This window comes from Bombus huntii, unplaced genomic scaffold (assembly GCF_024542735.1).
Source record: "Bombus huntii isolate Logan2020A unplaced genomic scaffold, iyBomHunt1.1 ctg00000083.1, whole genome shotgun sequence".
Taxonomy (NCBI): domain Eukaryota; kingdom Metazoa; phylum Arthropoda; class Insecta; order Hymenoptera; family Apidae; genus Bombus; species Bombus huntii.
In genome coordinates, this window is record NW_026099338.1 from 119,665 (window position 1) to 136,042 (window position 16,378).

The 16,378-nt window shown below is 35.2% G+C and overlaps 2 protein-coding genes across 36 annotated transcripts in view; one reads left to right on the forward strand and one right to left on the reverse strand.

The window, feature by feature from the left end:
* Positions 1–16,378, forward strand: part of LOC126876556 (venom serine protease Bi-VSP-like) — a 143,808-nt gene that overhangs the window by 74,976 nt on the left and 52,454 nt on the right. Inside the window, exon 1 of one of the 8 annotated variants that reach the window (XM_050639414.1) lies at positions 14,717–15,769. The exons of the other annotated variants lie outside the window; for them this stretch is intronic. Coding sequence (XP_050495371.1) covers positions 15,667–15,769 — 103 coding nt within the window. The 5' untranslated portion in view covers positions 14,717–15,666. Of the gene's footprint in view, positions 1–14,716; positions 15,770–16,378 lie in introns of those variants that run through there. 8 annotated transcript variants of the gene reach the window in all.
* The window catches only part of LOC126876562 (omega-amidase NIT2-A-like), a 129,069-nt gene that overhangs the window by 61,397 nt on the left and 51,294 nt on the right, over positions 1–16,378 (reverse strand). For 5 of the 28 annotated variants that reach the window (XR_007694308.1, XM_050639438.1, XM_050639436.1 and 2 more), the window contains exons 2-3: positions 14,110–14,294; positions 13,547–13,715 (exon numbers count right to left, since the gene is read on the reverse strand). The exons of 8 other annotated variants lie outside the window; for them this stretch is intronic. Coding sequence is in view for 13 of the 20 variants with exons in the window: in XM_050639438.1 (XP_050495395.1) it covers positions 13,547–13,715; positions 14,110–14,193 (253 nt within the window). In the remaining 7 variants the exon portion in view is untranslated. Of the gene's footprint in view, positions 1–6,252; positions 6,422–6,822; positions 7,008–11,749; positions 12,888–13,038; positions 13,273–13,546; positions 13,716–14,109; positions 14,295–16,378 lie in introns of those variants that run through there. 15 more of the 28 variants (XR_007694311.1, XR_007694306.1, XR_007694300.1 and 12 more) reach the window with 6 other exon arrangements.

Here is a 16,378-nt window from a genome sequence, read left to right on the forward strand (position 1 = left end):
CGTATTTACAACAAATAACTTGACAACTATTTGGTAACTCTCTCTCTCTCTCTCTCTCTCTCACTAGCAACTCTAACACTCGACAACACTCGCAACTCAATTCTAACGACTCTATGCTTCGACGTCTCGATCAACTCTGATTCTCGCAACACGCACACTTTTCGATTCGCCTTGGATAGCGAAACCGTCCTTCTTCTAACGCGTTTTTAATACGCGATGGCGCTATCACTTTCTAAAAGCGTCGTCTTTACATTTCCGATGGCCACGGGCACATCCGACTGCCAGATATACAATGTGTTATAAGAGTATCATTACCATACTTTTCATGAAAAGAGCAATTTTTCTTGATAACTATACTCTGTAACATAGATTGAAGTCGCTGATTTGATCCCTCTGATATCGTTGTCTTATGAGAGTCTCGTCTGGTCTTGATTGGTTCTGTTGACTCTTATCGTTGTGAAAAATCGATTCGTTGTGTACCTTTTTTGTATAGAGAATTATTTTGTGGTAGAATATAATGTTGTAATATTTGTGGTCTTTACTTTACTAATTTTGTCACTGAGCCGCTCTTTGGTTCGTTGAGCGATTCATATTCCGCATATATTCCGTACTTGCTTCGCTTGGTACTTTTATAATTTTCGCAGTTACAATAAAAAATTTAATTCTTAACAGATTAAAGATTTAACCTCTTGCTTTATAGTGTACAATAATTTTTTTTTTTTTTTTTTTTTTTGTATAGGTTATGTGATCCATAGTTTGAGTAAGTAGTACATATATATATATTTACGTGACAAGCTTTCATTTCAATCTATATTTAAGATTAATATTTTATCAGTTTCTGTTCGTAACAACATCGAAGTAGTCAATAAGTTTGAAGAGTATAATTAAGGAAGTTATGAAGCAAGAGGTTAAGAACAAATTCTGAAAGAGGTTATGTACAACTCAGTAGTACTGCTTTACATTACTTTGCGAATTACTTTTCAAGCATAAAAATAGTTTAACAGCCACTTATAGTTACTTCCTTACCATTACATTCATTAAATTCGTTTGATTTTGTAAACAAAATAACCACGCTGACCAGTCTCTTATTTAAAATAGAATTATTTTGTCATATATCCAACAGTTTACTTTCTCTTCGCTTTGTCTCGTATTACGACTTTATAACGGTGTTTCTTTAAACTTTAAACGATCGTAATAAATGTATTTACGGACGATGACTGATATCTGGTCTGTCTTAAAGTTGCAACTAATTAGTGCCCCGTTACTTTGGACGTTATGAAATGTTGTATAACCAAAGACTTATCTTCTCTTTTGGTAGTTGCATAAGAGAAGACTGAGCCGTTGAAACGCTCGAATAGATTAGCTGATTCGCTTAACGTATTTTTACTTCCGACGAGCTAAACACAAGAGCAGAAAGCACATAAGGAATAATACAGAAACGTCAAACGTATACAGAAATATATTTCGTAAAAGCATTAGTACGTAACATGTCTTTATAATTCTATTTATGTATAGTAAAATGGCTTGTATCCATTTTCATGAATTATAACTGACATTTCAAAGCATTCATGTAGATATGTAACTCTCGTTAATTAATAATTTAACAATGCGTCATGAAACGTATCATTTTCGTTTCTTCCTTTGTTTCGTTATACACAGGAACGAATTTGTAAATAAAGATGTATAATCAACGATAACATATGACAGCGAGTATAATAACTGTCAGCAAAGGAAGAGGTCGGTAAAATGATTGTGGTTGATTTCAGTGTATCGGTAAATAAGCTTTGACAGACGTTGCCGGGGGACTCGGTGTCGGTGAAACCGCGTCGATGAAATGATTGTCAGTAATTTAAAGATAACCCAATTTATTGATCTGTCTCCCCTTCATGGCGTTGTACGTCTCTCTATAAAACATATTCTACCTCGGAGGGCTGAAAAATTTAACTTGGTCTCACTGGACTGGACTGTAAGTAAGAAAATTGAAATGCAAAATCCACGTGTGAGCGCAACGGTTTAGATGGAAAGTTCGATAGGACAATTATGTATATTAGCCTGAAAGAAAGCTCGTGGCTTCGCACGCAACACGTAATTTCCCTCTCTGAAATAATCCTATTACAACGATACGATTTAAAATTTTCCTTAACAGACCTCGCAATGTAATTCTTCATCTACAATTTTTTATTCGGCCTGAAACAAGAGACTTTCGAAGCCTTATAGAGTCTCGCGAATCTAAAAGTCAGGTTTCAACGTATTTTCGCGTCTTATTCTATAATACTGAAGACATTAAAGGTGTTAACGATTATTGTCTCACTATGTACGTACATCAAACGAGTACTTACGTAAGAGACGAATGGAAATGGAAACAGCCGAGAATAATTGAAGATAATTTGAATACGTTCCAGGCTATAATACAATTTCTCGTGAACCGTAATTGATTCGCAGAAGGGAATTGCTGCTTCTCACGACTAGCAAAGTGTTTCGCAAAAAAAGAAAAAAAAGAAAAATGGTATCGGAAGGATAGAAAAAAAGCGGTGGCCTACATCAAGCAATCTTCATGCCGATAATGCATTTATTATTCAGTTCGTTCATTTTCTATCGCGTAACAGACACTGGGATAACTGACAGAACGAGCGTATAAATCTTGCATCTCTCAACCTGACTTCTCCCAATTCGCATACTTCCATCCTTCGTATAAGTGACAATAAATCAGAAGAGCTTCATAGCAATATTGAACAACATACAGTCAACTACAGCACCATTAGATACATCCACCATACAGTCAACTACAACACCATTAGATAACAGCAATACAATAGATTATTATTTTCTACGTGTCATTGATTCATCATCATCATTTTCCATTTTTTTAGCATATGTAAAAACGTATCTGACGTAATCTTACCTCGCTCTTTGAGTACAAAAATCCATTCAAATGAAACAAAGGGAAAAGAAATAAGAAAACAAACACTCACATACGAATCTTCATTACATAACTGTATGTACTCCTCGAGGTATAATTACTCAGACACGTTACAGCGTACCTTCTTCGTTCCCTGATGGCTGATGTTGATCGTTGACGTTTATAGTGAAAGAATTTCGTCAACGGCGCCATCTGGATCCCTGTTGAAAAATTAAACTAGCCGCAACAGCACCATTAAGCTCATCACCCAGAGTAGCTTTTGTTGCTGAGTCGTGGAGGAATTATTATCATCAACGACATAAACTTTACCAGTTCCGGTAATGTTCTTCATGTGGTCCAGGCATTCGAACTCGCAACATCGCTTTCCAAGACGAAATTTTTTGCATGTCTGTAGTAAAAAGAAATCGATCAATTGTACAGATCAATCGTCACTCGACTGCTCGAGAATTCAGATCATCCAGAGAATAGAATAGAGACGTGGAAAAATGTAGTGCGATCATCGCAGTGGGAGGAAATAGGGGGATAGGGACCAAATGAATGAACGAGATGTTAAGGACAACTGACGATAAGTTCTTCTTTTGTCGGGAATTGCATGTTTGTGAATGGTTTGTGGGTGGTTAGGTGGAGAGAATTGAAGAGTTTGGAGGTGACTGGAAGAGTGTTTTGGGCAAGGTAGATTGCAGAATGGTTGCGGTAGCATTGTGTTAATTATGGGTTTGTACATGTAATCTTTGTATGTATCACTACATACAACCTAACGTATATTTTTAATAATACATCAGAGTTTTAGTTATTTCATAGCTATGAATTTTATACTCTATAATCTTGACGTTTTATTTCACAGAAGCGTTTGAATATCCATAAAAATTAAATGAACCAATGTATTCATTATCTTATAGAGAAGATATATTATTTTTAATTATGTTCCAATTATTTATCATGATCCTGATTTCCTTATTCTGAAAATTTGAAAGGAAGTTTTGTAGTTTGATACTTTCAGCGACAAAGGGTCAATATTGCTTTAGTATATTTCGTCACATATACATGTATATCTATATGTCGGAGATGAAAGGACACCGGAACCTTTGGATAGCCCCGCAACATTGCAATCTAAAGTCTACTATAACTGTAACTAAACTATTGTAGTTATTCAATCCGATTGTAATTGTTCGAGATTAGTGACGGTGAGCTTTGGCTCGAGGTGACAGTCTGTCGCCCAACGTAGCCGCGGTCAAGGGATGAACGCTTTGCCTAACAAAGGTATGGAGTAATTCTATAGCTCTCCTTAAAAGAAATATTCGTGGCGACACGCGACAGTAAACATTCCCACGGTTTCTGTCCCGTGGCTCGCCACACGCAGACCCTATTCTTCGAGTAAGATGATTGCCAGATGTCGATGCGTCTCCGCAGTACATGTTCGGCTAGCCCGAGGGCCCGTTATAAATCTTAAGGTTTAGTTAACTAAAGTCCTTCAAACAGACAAACAGTCTTTGTCCCAACTACGGGAAGATAGGGGAGACATATTTTTCAACGAGCGGCGTCTCCCACTAGCAACTTTCCCTCGAGGGCGGCTACCATCTTTTTCTAACCACCGATATGGAGATTGACCAATTAGCAGCAACGTCAATTTCCCTTACTTCCTAAACGAAGGCTTTCCTCGACGAATCCGATGATCTCGTGTCCTTAGACACACCCCATTATAGTTTTCCTCTGTGGCATCATCGGGACGGGACGGGCATTCTTTTACGCGCTCCCGTCGACCAAAGAGTAACGTCTTTACGCTCAGCAATTATTTTTACGAATCAGACTTAGATTCAGCGAGAACGCCCATCTGTCATCCCGTTGGCCGCGGATTCGTTATCGAACCGGAGACCATTGTCACTAGTGTCGCGGACGTCTCACCGCCGTGGTAGATTGTCAAACCTGTGTTATTCATACCTGTGTCAATAAATCGTATCTTCGTTACACCGCAACGATGGCTACCTTCAATGAAGACTCCTCAAACACCGACAACCCTATCCCCAATGTCATTCCGACATATATATCCACCGAAAATGCGCTCTTGTAGACAAACGCTCGATTCGCGTCATAGCTTTTAAAGCTTGTCGCATCTCAATCCGTTGGAAAAAGTTTTTCCTGTAGCATATTTTATTTTTACGAACCAACAAGGTCTTTGTTTATTTCCTTCTGCTTTTGCTCCAATTTCCCCATTGTTTTTTCAAGGATAGTATTTCAGAGCCACTAGTCAAGTTTATTGTAACAATAAACGTACGTTTCGGAAACATTTTGTGCTGTGAAACAGAATACACTAAAGTTTGAAGGTCACATCGATTTTCGAAAGTTTATAAATGGAGGTGTATGACAGTATCACCAGCTGTTGCTGTCCAAGTAACTCCAACATCGAAATACTACAACGATTCCAATCGAAAACGCTAAGAGCCTTAATAGACGCACCTTGGTATGTTACCAACGAAACCATCCATCGCGACCTCAAGATACCTACAGTCAAAGAGGAAATAGCAAAATATAGCGACAGATATAGCAAAAGAGTCAACAAACACCGAAACCCCCTAATCACTGGACTACTCGATACGACGGACCAGATTCGATTTCTTTTTACTACAGACATGCAAAAAATTTCGTCTTGTCTTACTTCCTCAACAACTTTTAGATCTGATAGAAAAAAGAAACATACGAAGTAATAAGTAATGCTTACTAATAAATTCAACAAATACAGAGGAAGATGGCTAAATCGATAAATTAACGAGACTAAAAATTAATTACATCATGGATCTCTCGCTTTTAATTTTAAGCTGTAAATTACCGATATCGGTGACTGCCATATTCTCTTGAGTTTCCAAATCGTAAAGAATCTTTCCCCAGGGATTGGTCAACTGTGTATGTCCCCATGCGACGTAACTTGCTTAAGGAACACGAGCCGGTGATATGCAGGCAACGTATAATTGATTATCATTCGCTCTGAAACGCTGAAGTAATGACCAGTGCAGTGGTCCAGTGGTCATATTGAATGCCGCTGGATATATCAGCATTTGGCAACCTAACCCAGAGAAGCAGGAAATATGAAGCCACCGAATACCAATTAACTTCGTAGTTGCACGGTTCACATTCCATCATTTCTGAATATGCGAGGACAGTCCTCTTATTGTGCTTTTAATTCTTTTATTTGTTTCATTTTCAGCAAATATACTGGTTTTTTAAATTAAGCTTCTTTTTATACAGAGTTACAGATTATATTAATTTTATATAGAATATATTTAAGAAAGATATTTAATTTTTTGCTAGTTAAGTATTGATCGATTAAGTTACTGTACCTTTGTTCCGATAAATGCGTGCCATTTCCTCGAATCTAATATCATAGCAAATGCCAATACCTATTTTGCAGCCCTTCACATCGAACGTCGTTAGGGAGTTACCAGGACTGAGTGAATCACTCTCTCGAAAAGTAATCTTATTAGGAATGTCGATGTCGAATAGATGTACCTAATAACATAAAAATGTGGTCGCTAATTCTATTGCTGCAACTTTTGTAATTTAATATCAAAGTTACCAACTCCTAAACTTTAATTATTTTTTATTTAATAACTGACAGCGTTTTTATCACTTTCTTTTATTAAAAAATCTTATCATTTAATAATGTTTAAAAAGGAGAAAAAATAAGTATAATAATATTTTAAGTATATGAAAAATTTATACAACAACAAACACATTACAACAAAAATGGGCGTTTCCCGTATCATAACGTATTTTATAAACCGTAAATTATAGAATTGGTTATAGTATACGTATGTACATATGTATATTCCTAAATTATTCCTAGATAGAGTCACTTTCTTCACCCCAATATTTTCAAATTCAAAGCCATAAAGGAATATATTACTTACCTTTCGGTGTTTTGCTATCAAAGTTCCATCGGGACCCCAAATAGTACAGGTATTGTACAATTTAGCGCCCTCTATTTCAGGCATCGTACCACCAACTACATAAATGTTGTTTTCTTTAGCTGCGTTCGATGAAGCAACGCTCGTTTCACCATCAGGAATACTCTCGGCGTATTTTGGAAAGTACTCTGCATTGCAATATTTCAATTAATGAAGAATAACTGTCTTTTGTTCCAACCATAAATTAAATTGAAATGTTTGTCAGTTTTTTATTTTTTAAATTATTAAAATAACTAAGTTTTATATTTCGACTTAATTAAATATGCAATTACTTAGCTAATAGTATATATAATAAATTGTTTCTACAGGTTCAAAATGAAAAATGAATATTTAGAAATATTTAATTACGACAATGCTATTTGTGTTAGCATCAGTGGCTTGTTACTCAACGACTTTGCTAGTACTTTTTGAAACATAAAGTTAGTTTTCAATTAACACTTATACTAGAGGCGGAATTATAAATGCAAAATAATTGATAATACTAATTTATAAGTACCTAATTATTAGTATCTTAAAAAATATATTTATACAAAAATCACGATAATCATGAAAATGGGGAAATCCTATATTCTCGAATCAATTCACAATTTATTTTGTATATTAATTAGATTCCGCGCTCATCAGTACGTACTCACTGGCGACATCGAGAAAATGTATCGGCAATTCCTCGTACGACCAGAGGATCGGAAATATCAAAGGATATTATGGCGCAGCGCGAGTGGAGAAACAGAAACATATGAGCTTAACACCGTAATACTCTTATCATAGAAATAGAAGCAGTCCTCAATTCATATAGATATACATGTATATGTGACGAAATATACTAAAGCAATATTGACCCTTTGTCGCTGAAAGTATCAAACTACAAAACTTCCTTTCAAATTTTCAGAATAAGGAAATCAGGATCATGATAAATAATTGGAACATAATTAAAAATAATATATCTTCTCTATAAGATAATGAATACATTGGTTCATTTAATTTTTATGGATATTCAAACGCTTCTGTGAAATAAAACGTCAAGATTATAGAGTATAAAATTCATAGCTATGAAATAACTAAAACTCTGATGTATTATTAAAAATATACGTTAGGTTGTATGTAGTGATACATACAAAGATTACATGTACAAACCCATAATTAACACAATGCTACCGCAACCATTCTGCAATCTACCTTGCCCAAAACACTCTTCCAGTCACCTCCAAACTCTTCAATTCTCTCCACCTAACCACCCACAAACCATTCACAAACATGCAATTCCCGACAAAAGAAGAACTTATCGTCAGTTGTCCTTAACATCTCGTTCATTCATTTGGTCCCTATCCCCCTATTTCCTCCCACTGCGATGATCGCACTACATTTTTCCACGTCTCTATTCTATTCTCTGGATGATCTGAATTCTCGAGCAGTCGAGTGACGATTGATCTGTACAATTGATCGATTTCTTTTTACTACAGACATGCAAAAAATTTCGTCTTGGAAAGCGATGTTGCGAGTTCGAATGCCTGGACCACATGAAGAACATTACCGGAACTGGTAAAGTTTATGTCGTTGATGATAATAATTCCTCCACGACTCAGCAACAAAAGCTACTCTGGGTGATGAGCTTAATGGTGCTGTTGCGGCTAGTTTAATTTTTCAACAGGGATCCAGATGGCGCCGTTGACGAAATTCTTTCACTATAAACGTCAACGATCAACATCAGCCATCAGGGAACGAAGAAGGTACGCTGTAACGTGTCTGAGTAATTATACCTCGAGGAGTACATACAGTTATGTAATGAAGATTCGTATGTGAGTGTTTGTTTTCTTATTTCTTTTCCCTTTGTTTCATTTGAATGGATTTTTGTACTCAAAGAGCGAGGTAAGATTACGTCAGATACGTTTTTACATATGCTAAAAAAATGGAAAATGATGATGATGAATCAATGACACGTAGAAAATAATAATCTATTGTATTGCTGTTATCTAATGGTGTTGTAGTTGACTGTATGGTGGATGTATCTAATGGTGCTGTAGTTGACTGTATGTTGTTCAATATTGCTATGAAGCTCTTCTGATTTATTGTCACTTATACGAAGGATGGAAGTATACGAAATTGATAAAATTATTAATAATATTTACGAAGAGAAAGTAAACTGTTGGATATATGACAAAATAATTCTATTTTAAATAAGAGACTGGTCAGCGTGGTTATTTAGTTTACAAAATCAAACGAATTTAATGAATGTAATGGTAAGGAAGTAACTATAAGTGGCTGTTAAACTATTTTTATGCTTGAAAAGTAATTCGCAGAGTAATGTAAAGCAGTACTACTGAGTTGTACATAACCTCTTTCAGAATTTGTTCTTAACCTCTTGCTTCATAGCTTCCTTAATTATACTCCTCAAACTTATTGACTACTTCGATGTTGTTACGAACAGAAACTGATAAAATATTAATCTTAAATATAGATTGAAATGAAAGCTTGTCACGTAAATATGTGTGTGTGTGTGTGTGTGTGTGTGTGTGTGTGTGTGTGTGTGTGTGTGTGTGTGTGTGTGTGTGTGTGTGTGTGTGTGTGTGTGTGTGTGTGTGTGTGTGTGTGTGTGTGTGTGTGTGTACTGCTTACTCAAACTATGGATCACATAACCTATACAAAAAAAAAAAAAAAAAAAATTATTGTACACTATAAAGCAAGAGGTTAAATCTTTAATCTGTTAAGAATTAAATTTTTTATTGTAACTGCGAAAATTATAAAAGTACCAAGCGAAGCAAGTACGGAATATAGGGATATAGGAAGCGATGGGGAACAGCAAGTAACTCCAACATCGAAATACTACAACGATTCCAATCGAAAACGCTAAGAGCCTTAATAGACGCACCTTGGTATGTTACCAACGAAACCATCCATCGCGACCTCAAGATACCTACAGTCAAAGAGGAAATAGCAAAATATAGCGACAGATATAGCAAAAGAGTCAAGAAACACCGAAACCCCCTAATCACTGGACTACTCGATACGACGGACCAGATTCGCAGGCTGAAGAGGCACTACCCGCTAGACCTAAACGTTAGATTCATTTAATTATCCAAATTAAGCTAATGCACTTACTTATAATACTTATAAATTATACCTATCTATAATAAGTATTAACTTATTGTAAATAAACAGCCATGTCACTGCGCCACGCCAGAAAAATTACTGAAAATTCTCAACGCGAGAATTGATTGTAATTCCAACAAATAAATAAAAAAAAAAAAAGCTGTTGCTGTCCCCAAGCGCCAAAATACGTTCTGACTACTATTTTATGTATCTCACAGAAGTATGTCTTCATTCATCATCTCCCATGCCATCCACCAACGTGTTCTTAACATGTTATCTCCTAGTAAAATATTGATATTGAGTCAGATATCCAACTGAATAATCTTTTCGGTGTCTACTATAAGACATTTAAAACCAAGGCTCGTACACACGTGTGCTTATACGTCAGATGTAATACTTAACACGAAACCTGCTTATATTAATATTAAATTTATGCATAGTAGGATGTTCGACCTTTGTAAAAATGAAATTATAATACATACAGTTTCACCGTGGAAAAGTGAATCTTTCTAGCATGTCCACGCAAATGCAGCGGAGGGGAGGACTGTGCATGCACCAAACAACTTTACGTTCGTAATTTTTCACACAAATGTACAACTGTAGGGAAATAATTATCTCTGATTTTTCGGATGTTAGGAATCGACAATATCGCATAACGGAATGCTGTGTTCTACGTATTCTATTTTTGTTACGAAAGTGGTACAAACGAAGTCCACGTAAGAATAGTACAACAAAATCGGTTGAGGTTAGGTTATCGTGCAGATATCGCGGCTTTTGCATTGGAAATCACGCAACTGCCAGTCTCGTCGTTCCTTGTAAACGAAAGAAAGGTATTGTAATCGGTCGGAATTAACATAAAACTCGTCGCATGCGACCATATGGCCTGAATGTTGAATAAACGAGAGTAGAGCGCGAGCTATGTGATTCTAACCGTTTAGGCGGAAACTAATGATTGTAACCAGAGCCGAGATATATGCCAATATTACTTTGCTCGACAAAGCGTATAAGATGAGGAGAGAATCGCGATAAGGTAGAACAAGAGACAGATATTCTCTACGTAAAGCAAGTCTGTCAACTAGATTGAAATCCTATAGCTATAACTACAGTGAATCCATATTCTGGCGAATTGTCTTTTCACAAATGAAGCTTCTGAAGAACGGAATTGATACAATAACTACTGTTCATTCATAACTACTGTTGTAAGAATCTATATATTTGTCTATCTATATCTATATATATCGATCTATATATATTTGTCAGAATGTCATTTTATCAAAAAACCCATCCTCTGTAATCATAGTTTAACGAAGCATAATTAATAGAAGAGGTAGAGCGTTAAGTGGAGATGATTTAATCACAGTTAAGTAGATAAATCTCTATATTAGTCTCTTTAATTAAAATGTCCTACGTTTTATTTGCGTCATTTTTTTTCTTCATCCAATTTAAAATGTTTAAATAACAATAGCCTATACAATATAATTTTATGTAAAAAAATTGATTATACCATGTTTATTACAGATATTTAACATTTTTGTGTACATACAAAATTTAGATTATACCTCGCTTGAGAACAAAAATTCTATTTGTTTTCCTAACATGTACTAATAATTATTGATCAAACTAGAAAAAGCTGGAGGAGATTACTTAGGAAGATTACTTAGCATCTTATATTCCTGGCAAGAGAAAATGAAAAATTCGTTTCTTCTCTTTGCTTCCCTGTTCCTTCTTTCCTCCTTTTTCCCTTTTTACATCGCGTTGTTTTACATCGCAATTTACATTTATTTGTAAAGTTTGAATCTTCTCGATATTGAAGATGTTGAAGCTGCAAGTATGTATTTCATTTTAATCCATTCGAGACCGAGATTTAATTGTAAGACGATACCTAGGTGTCGGTACGATCTGAATGTTTAGTTAGAATGATTCTGTGTTTTACTCTCTCCAGGGTATCCTTTTCATACTTTGATTTTAAATCGATGACAATCTTAAATAGTATGCCTCATATTTTTAAAATATAAAATTATATACTATGTTATTCTATAATGTATTATGTACAGTCATATATATATATAATAATTCTATATTGAAAAAAATATGAAATTAACATGATATATACATTACTACATAAGTTATATATAAAATATGTATACTATACCCTTGCCTACTGACTGATATGAATTTCTTTCGGTCTCGAATGCGTTAAAAGAGAGCGCAAAGAAGGCGAAATTACTTATTGTAATTAGTAAAACGACCTGAGAGGCAGACAGATACAAGAAAGAAGGAATATTATATTAGCGGCATTATCATGTTTTTGCTCTCTTTAAGTCTTTCATCGAGACAGACAATCTACAGGTATTAATCGACCAATTTCTCCAAGCTGATAACTTCGAATTGATGTTTATATATAAGAAGTGTTATGTGTTAATCTGTCTAAATGTTTAAAAGGTGTTATAAATTAAATGTTGTTAAACGATACGTAATTGCCTTTTGATCGTAAATTTTACTATCAAGGGGTCTTTTATGTATGCGTAATCATTGTGAATTATAACAATTTATGTGATCGATATTAAAGGTGTTTAAAAGCATGTAGTTTTTTTCTATATTACTATTCTCCTATATTATTATCCTATATTATTATAGCATTCCTATATTATTATAATATCCAATTACATGTTGATACACAAGATATACAGATTATTATTTATAACGTTTTGGTTTTCTTAATTGAGTCATTCATTTAGTACAAATGATAAGAAATTAGTAATAATTCACAAAAAAAAGGATATCGTAGTAGAAATATTATAAAAAAACATTTTCTGTTTTAGTGTAGAGTTACTCCTTCTTACAGACAGTGTCGTACAAATCTGTACGTCTCTGAGAAAATGTAGGTATCTGAGCCCTTACTTCCTCAACAACTTTTAGATCTGATAGAAAAAAGAAACATACGAAGTAATAAGTAATGCTTACTAATAAATTCAACAAATACAGAGGAAGATGGCTAAATCGATAAATTAACGAGACTAAAAATTAATTACATCATGGATCTCTCGCTTTTAATTTTAAGCTGTAAATTACCGATATCGGTGACTGCCATATTCTCTTGAGTTTCCAAATCGTAAAGAATCTTTCCCCAGGGATTGGTCAACTGTGTATGTCCCCATGCGACGTAACTTGCTTAAGGAACACGAGCCGGTGATATGCAGGCAACGTATAATTGATTATCATTCGCTCTGAAACGCTGAAGTAATGACCAGTGCAGTGGTCCAGTGGTCATATTGAATGCCGCTGGATATATCAGCATTTGGCAACCTAACCCAGAGAAGCAGGAAATATGAAGCCACCGAATACCAATTAACTTCGTAGTTGCACGGTTCACATTCCATCATTTCTGAATATGCGAGGACAGTCCTCTTATTGTGCTTTTAATTCTTTTATTTGTTTCATTTTCAGCAAATATACTGGTTTTTTAAATTAAGCTTCTTTTTATACAGAGTTACAGATTATATTAATTTTATATAGAATATATTTAAGAAAGATATTTAATTTTTTGCTAGTTAAGTATTGATCGATTAAGTTACTGTACCTTTGTTCCGATAAATGCGTGCCATTTCCTCGAATCTAATATCATAGCAAATGCCAATACCTATTTTGCAGCCCTTCACATCGAACGTCGTTAGGGAGTTACCAGGACTGAGTGAATCACTCTCTCGAAAAGTAATCTTATTAGGAATGTCGATGTCGAATAGATGTACCTAATAACATAAAAATGTGGTCGCTAATTCTATTGCTGCAACTTTTGTAATTTAATATCAAAGTTACCAACTCCTAAACTTTAATTATTTTTTATTTAATAACTGACAGCGTTTTTATCACTTTCTTTTATTAAAAAATCTTATCATTTAATAATGTTTAAAAAGGAGAAAAAATAAGTATAATAATATTTTAAGTATGTGAAAAATTTATACAACAACAAACACATTACAACAAAAATGGGCGTTTCCCGTATCATAACGTATTTTATAAACCGTAAATTATAGAATTGGTTATAGTATACGTATGTACATATGTATATTCCTAAATTATTCCTAGATAGAGTCACTTTCTTCACCCCAATATTTTCAAATTCAAAGCCATAAAGGAATATACCTTTCGGTGTTTTGCTATCAAAGTTCCATCGGGACCCCAAATAGTACAGGTATTGTACAATTTAGCGCCCTCTATTTCAGGCATCGTACCACCAACTACATAGATGTTGTTTTCTTTAGCTGCGTTCGATGAAGCAACGCTCGTTTCACCATCAGGAATACTCTCGGCGTATTTTGGAAAGTACTCTGCATTGCAATATTTCAATTAATGAAGAATAACTGTCTTTTGTTCCAACCATAAATTAAATTGAAATGTTTGTCAGTTTTTTATTTTTTAAATTATTAAAATAACTAAGTTTTATATTTCGACTTAATTAAATATGCAATTACTTAGCTAATAGTATATATAATAAATTGTTTCTACAGGTTCAAAATGAAAAATGAATATTTAGAAATATTTAATTACGACAATGCTATTTGTGTTAGCATCAGTGGCTTGTTACTCAACGACTTTGCTAGTACTTTTTGAAACATAAAGTTAGTTTTCAATTAACACTTATACTAGAGGCGGAATTATAAATGCAAAATAATTGATAATACTAATTTATAAGTACCTAATTATTAGTATCTTAAAAAATATATTTATACAAAAATCACGATAATCATGAAAATGGGGAAATCCTATATTCTCGAATCAATTCACAATTTATTTTGTATATTAATTAGATTCCGCGCTCATCAGTACGTACTCACTGGCGACATCGAGAAAATGTATCGGCAATTCCTCGTACGACCAGAGGATCGGAAATATCAAAGGATATTATGGCGCAGCGCGAGTGGAGAAACAGAAACATATGAGCTTAACACCGTAATACTCTTATCATAGAAATAGAAGCAGTCCTCAATTCCCGCCCGCTAACTCCTATCTCCACCGATCCAAATGATCTCCTAGCCCTCACTCCCGGACATTTCCTCATTGGCGATTCATTAATGTGCTTACGTGATCGAGATTTCAGAGACATTCCATCGAACCGACTCTCCAAATGGCAGCATATCCAACAGCTTAAACAACATTTTTGGAACCGGTGGCATAAGGAGTATTTGAACGAGCTAACCAACCGCAATAAATGGAGCAAGGGTGGACACAGCATCCAAAAGGGCACAATCGTCATCCTCAGAGAGGACAACGTTCCCTCCATGCATTGGCCTCTGGGCCGAGTTATCAAGGTTCAACCAGGCGCCGATGGTGTCATCCGGACAGCTACAGTTCAGACGGCAAAGAGCATTTTGGATCGGGGCGTCAAAAGGCTTGTCCCACTGTCAATTCAACCCGATCTCGAGAAACCCGAACAACTAGCCACCGAGACGAAATAAGATGGGAACTTCAACCACACCTCGCTAGTTTGATCGGTACCCTCTCAACGGGGGGAGAATGTTACGCCATGCGGCTTACAATAGGTCATATTCTTAACTATCGATCGCGGCACTATAATGTCGCAGACGGATCGTCGCATCTGCCCGGCAAACAAACATTGTAGTGGCAAGCGCATGGTTCATTAAGCAGGGCGACTTCCAGAAACGTCGACTCGTGGCCCGTATTTTACCTCGCAGTAAAAGAATGTGGCGTGATCCGAACGTAGTGGGGGTCGCCTTCCAGAAAAAAGGAAAAAAATCGAAAGGCGTTCAGAACTTTTCGAGAAGTCGAACCGTCAACACATGTGGTATGTCGCGCATTACTTATCAACCAAAACGCAGTTACATTTTTTTTGTTCCATTTATATCTTTCTAGTTAATAAGTTGTTGAAATAAACATTAATTTATTTGTGTTAATTCTGTGGAATTTCGTTGAACTACCCTTATTATCATAATCGAAATAAGGGGATCGATCAGTTCGTGGCGTCGATTATTTAATCGTAACGGGAACTTACAACTCTCGTTGACGTGCTATCTCGCGATCGCGTCTCTCCGCGAACGGTCGAAACAAAATGATTCACTAAAAACTGTCCTGAATTCCTAAGAATTTATTTACCGCAAAACTGACAAAGTGTTTATTTAAAACATGAGGTTGAAGGTAGTCCTTTTCTTTCATTTCATTCATTTTCATTTTCTTTCTTAAGTATGGCTAACACAATATCTAATCAATTAAAATTTTATATTTTCACGTGAAAAGTTTCTTTAGATAATTATTATCAACATGATGACTAACTCTTACGGATTAATACGTGTCTGTAGGGCAATCCGGTGGACTTGATCGGCCTTTTACTTCGAAAGTTGAGTAATCGGTGTCGCTTTCTTACGCATCTTTGAACTGTATAAATGTTTTAAAATTG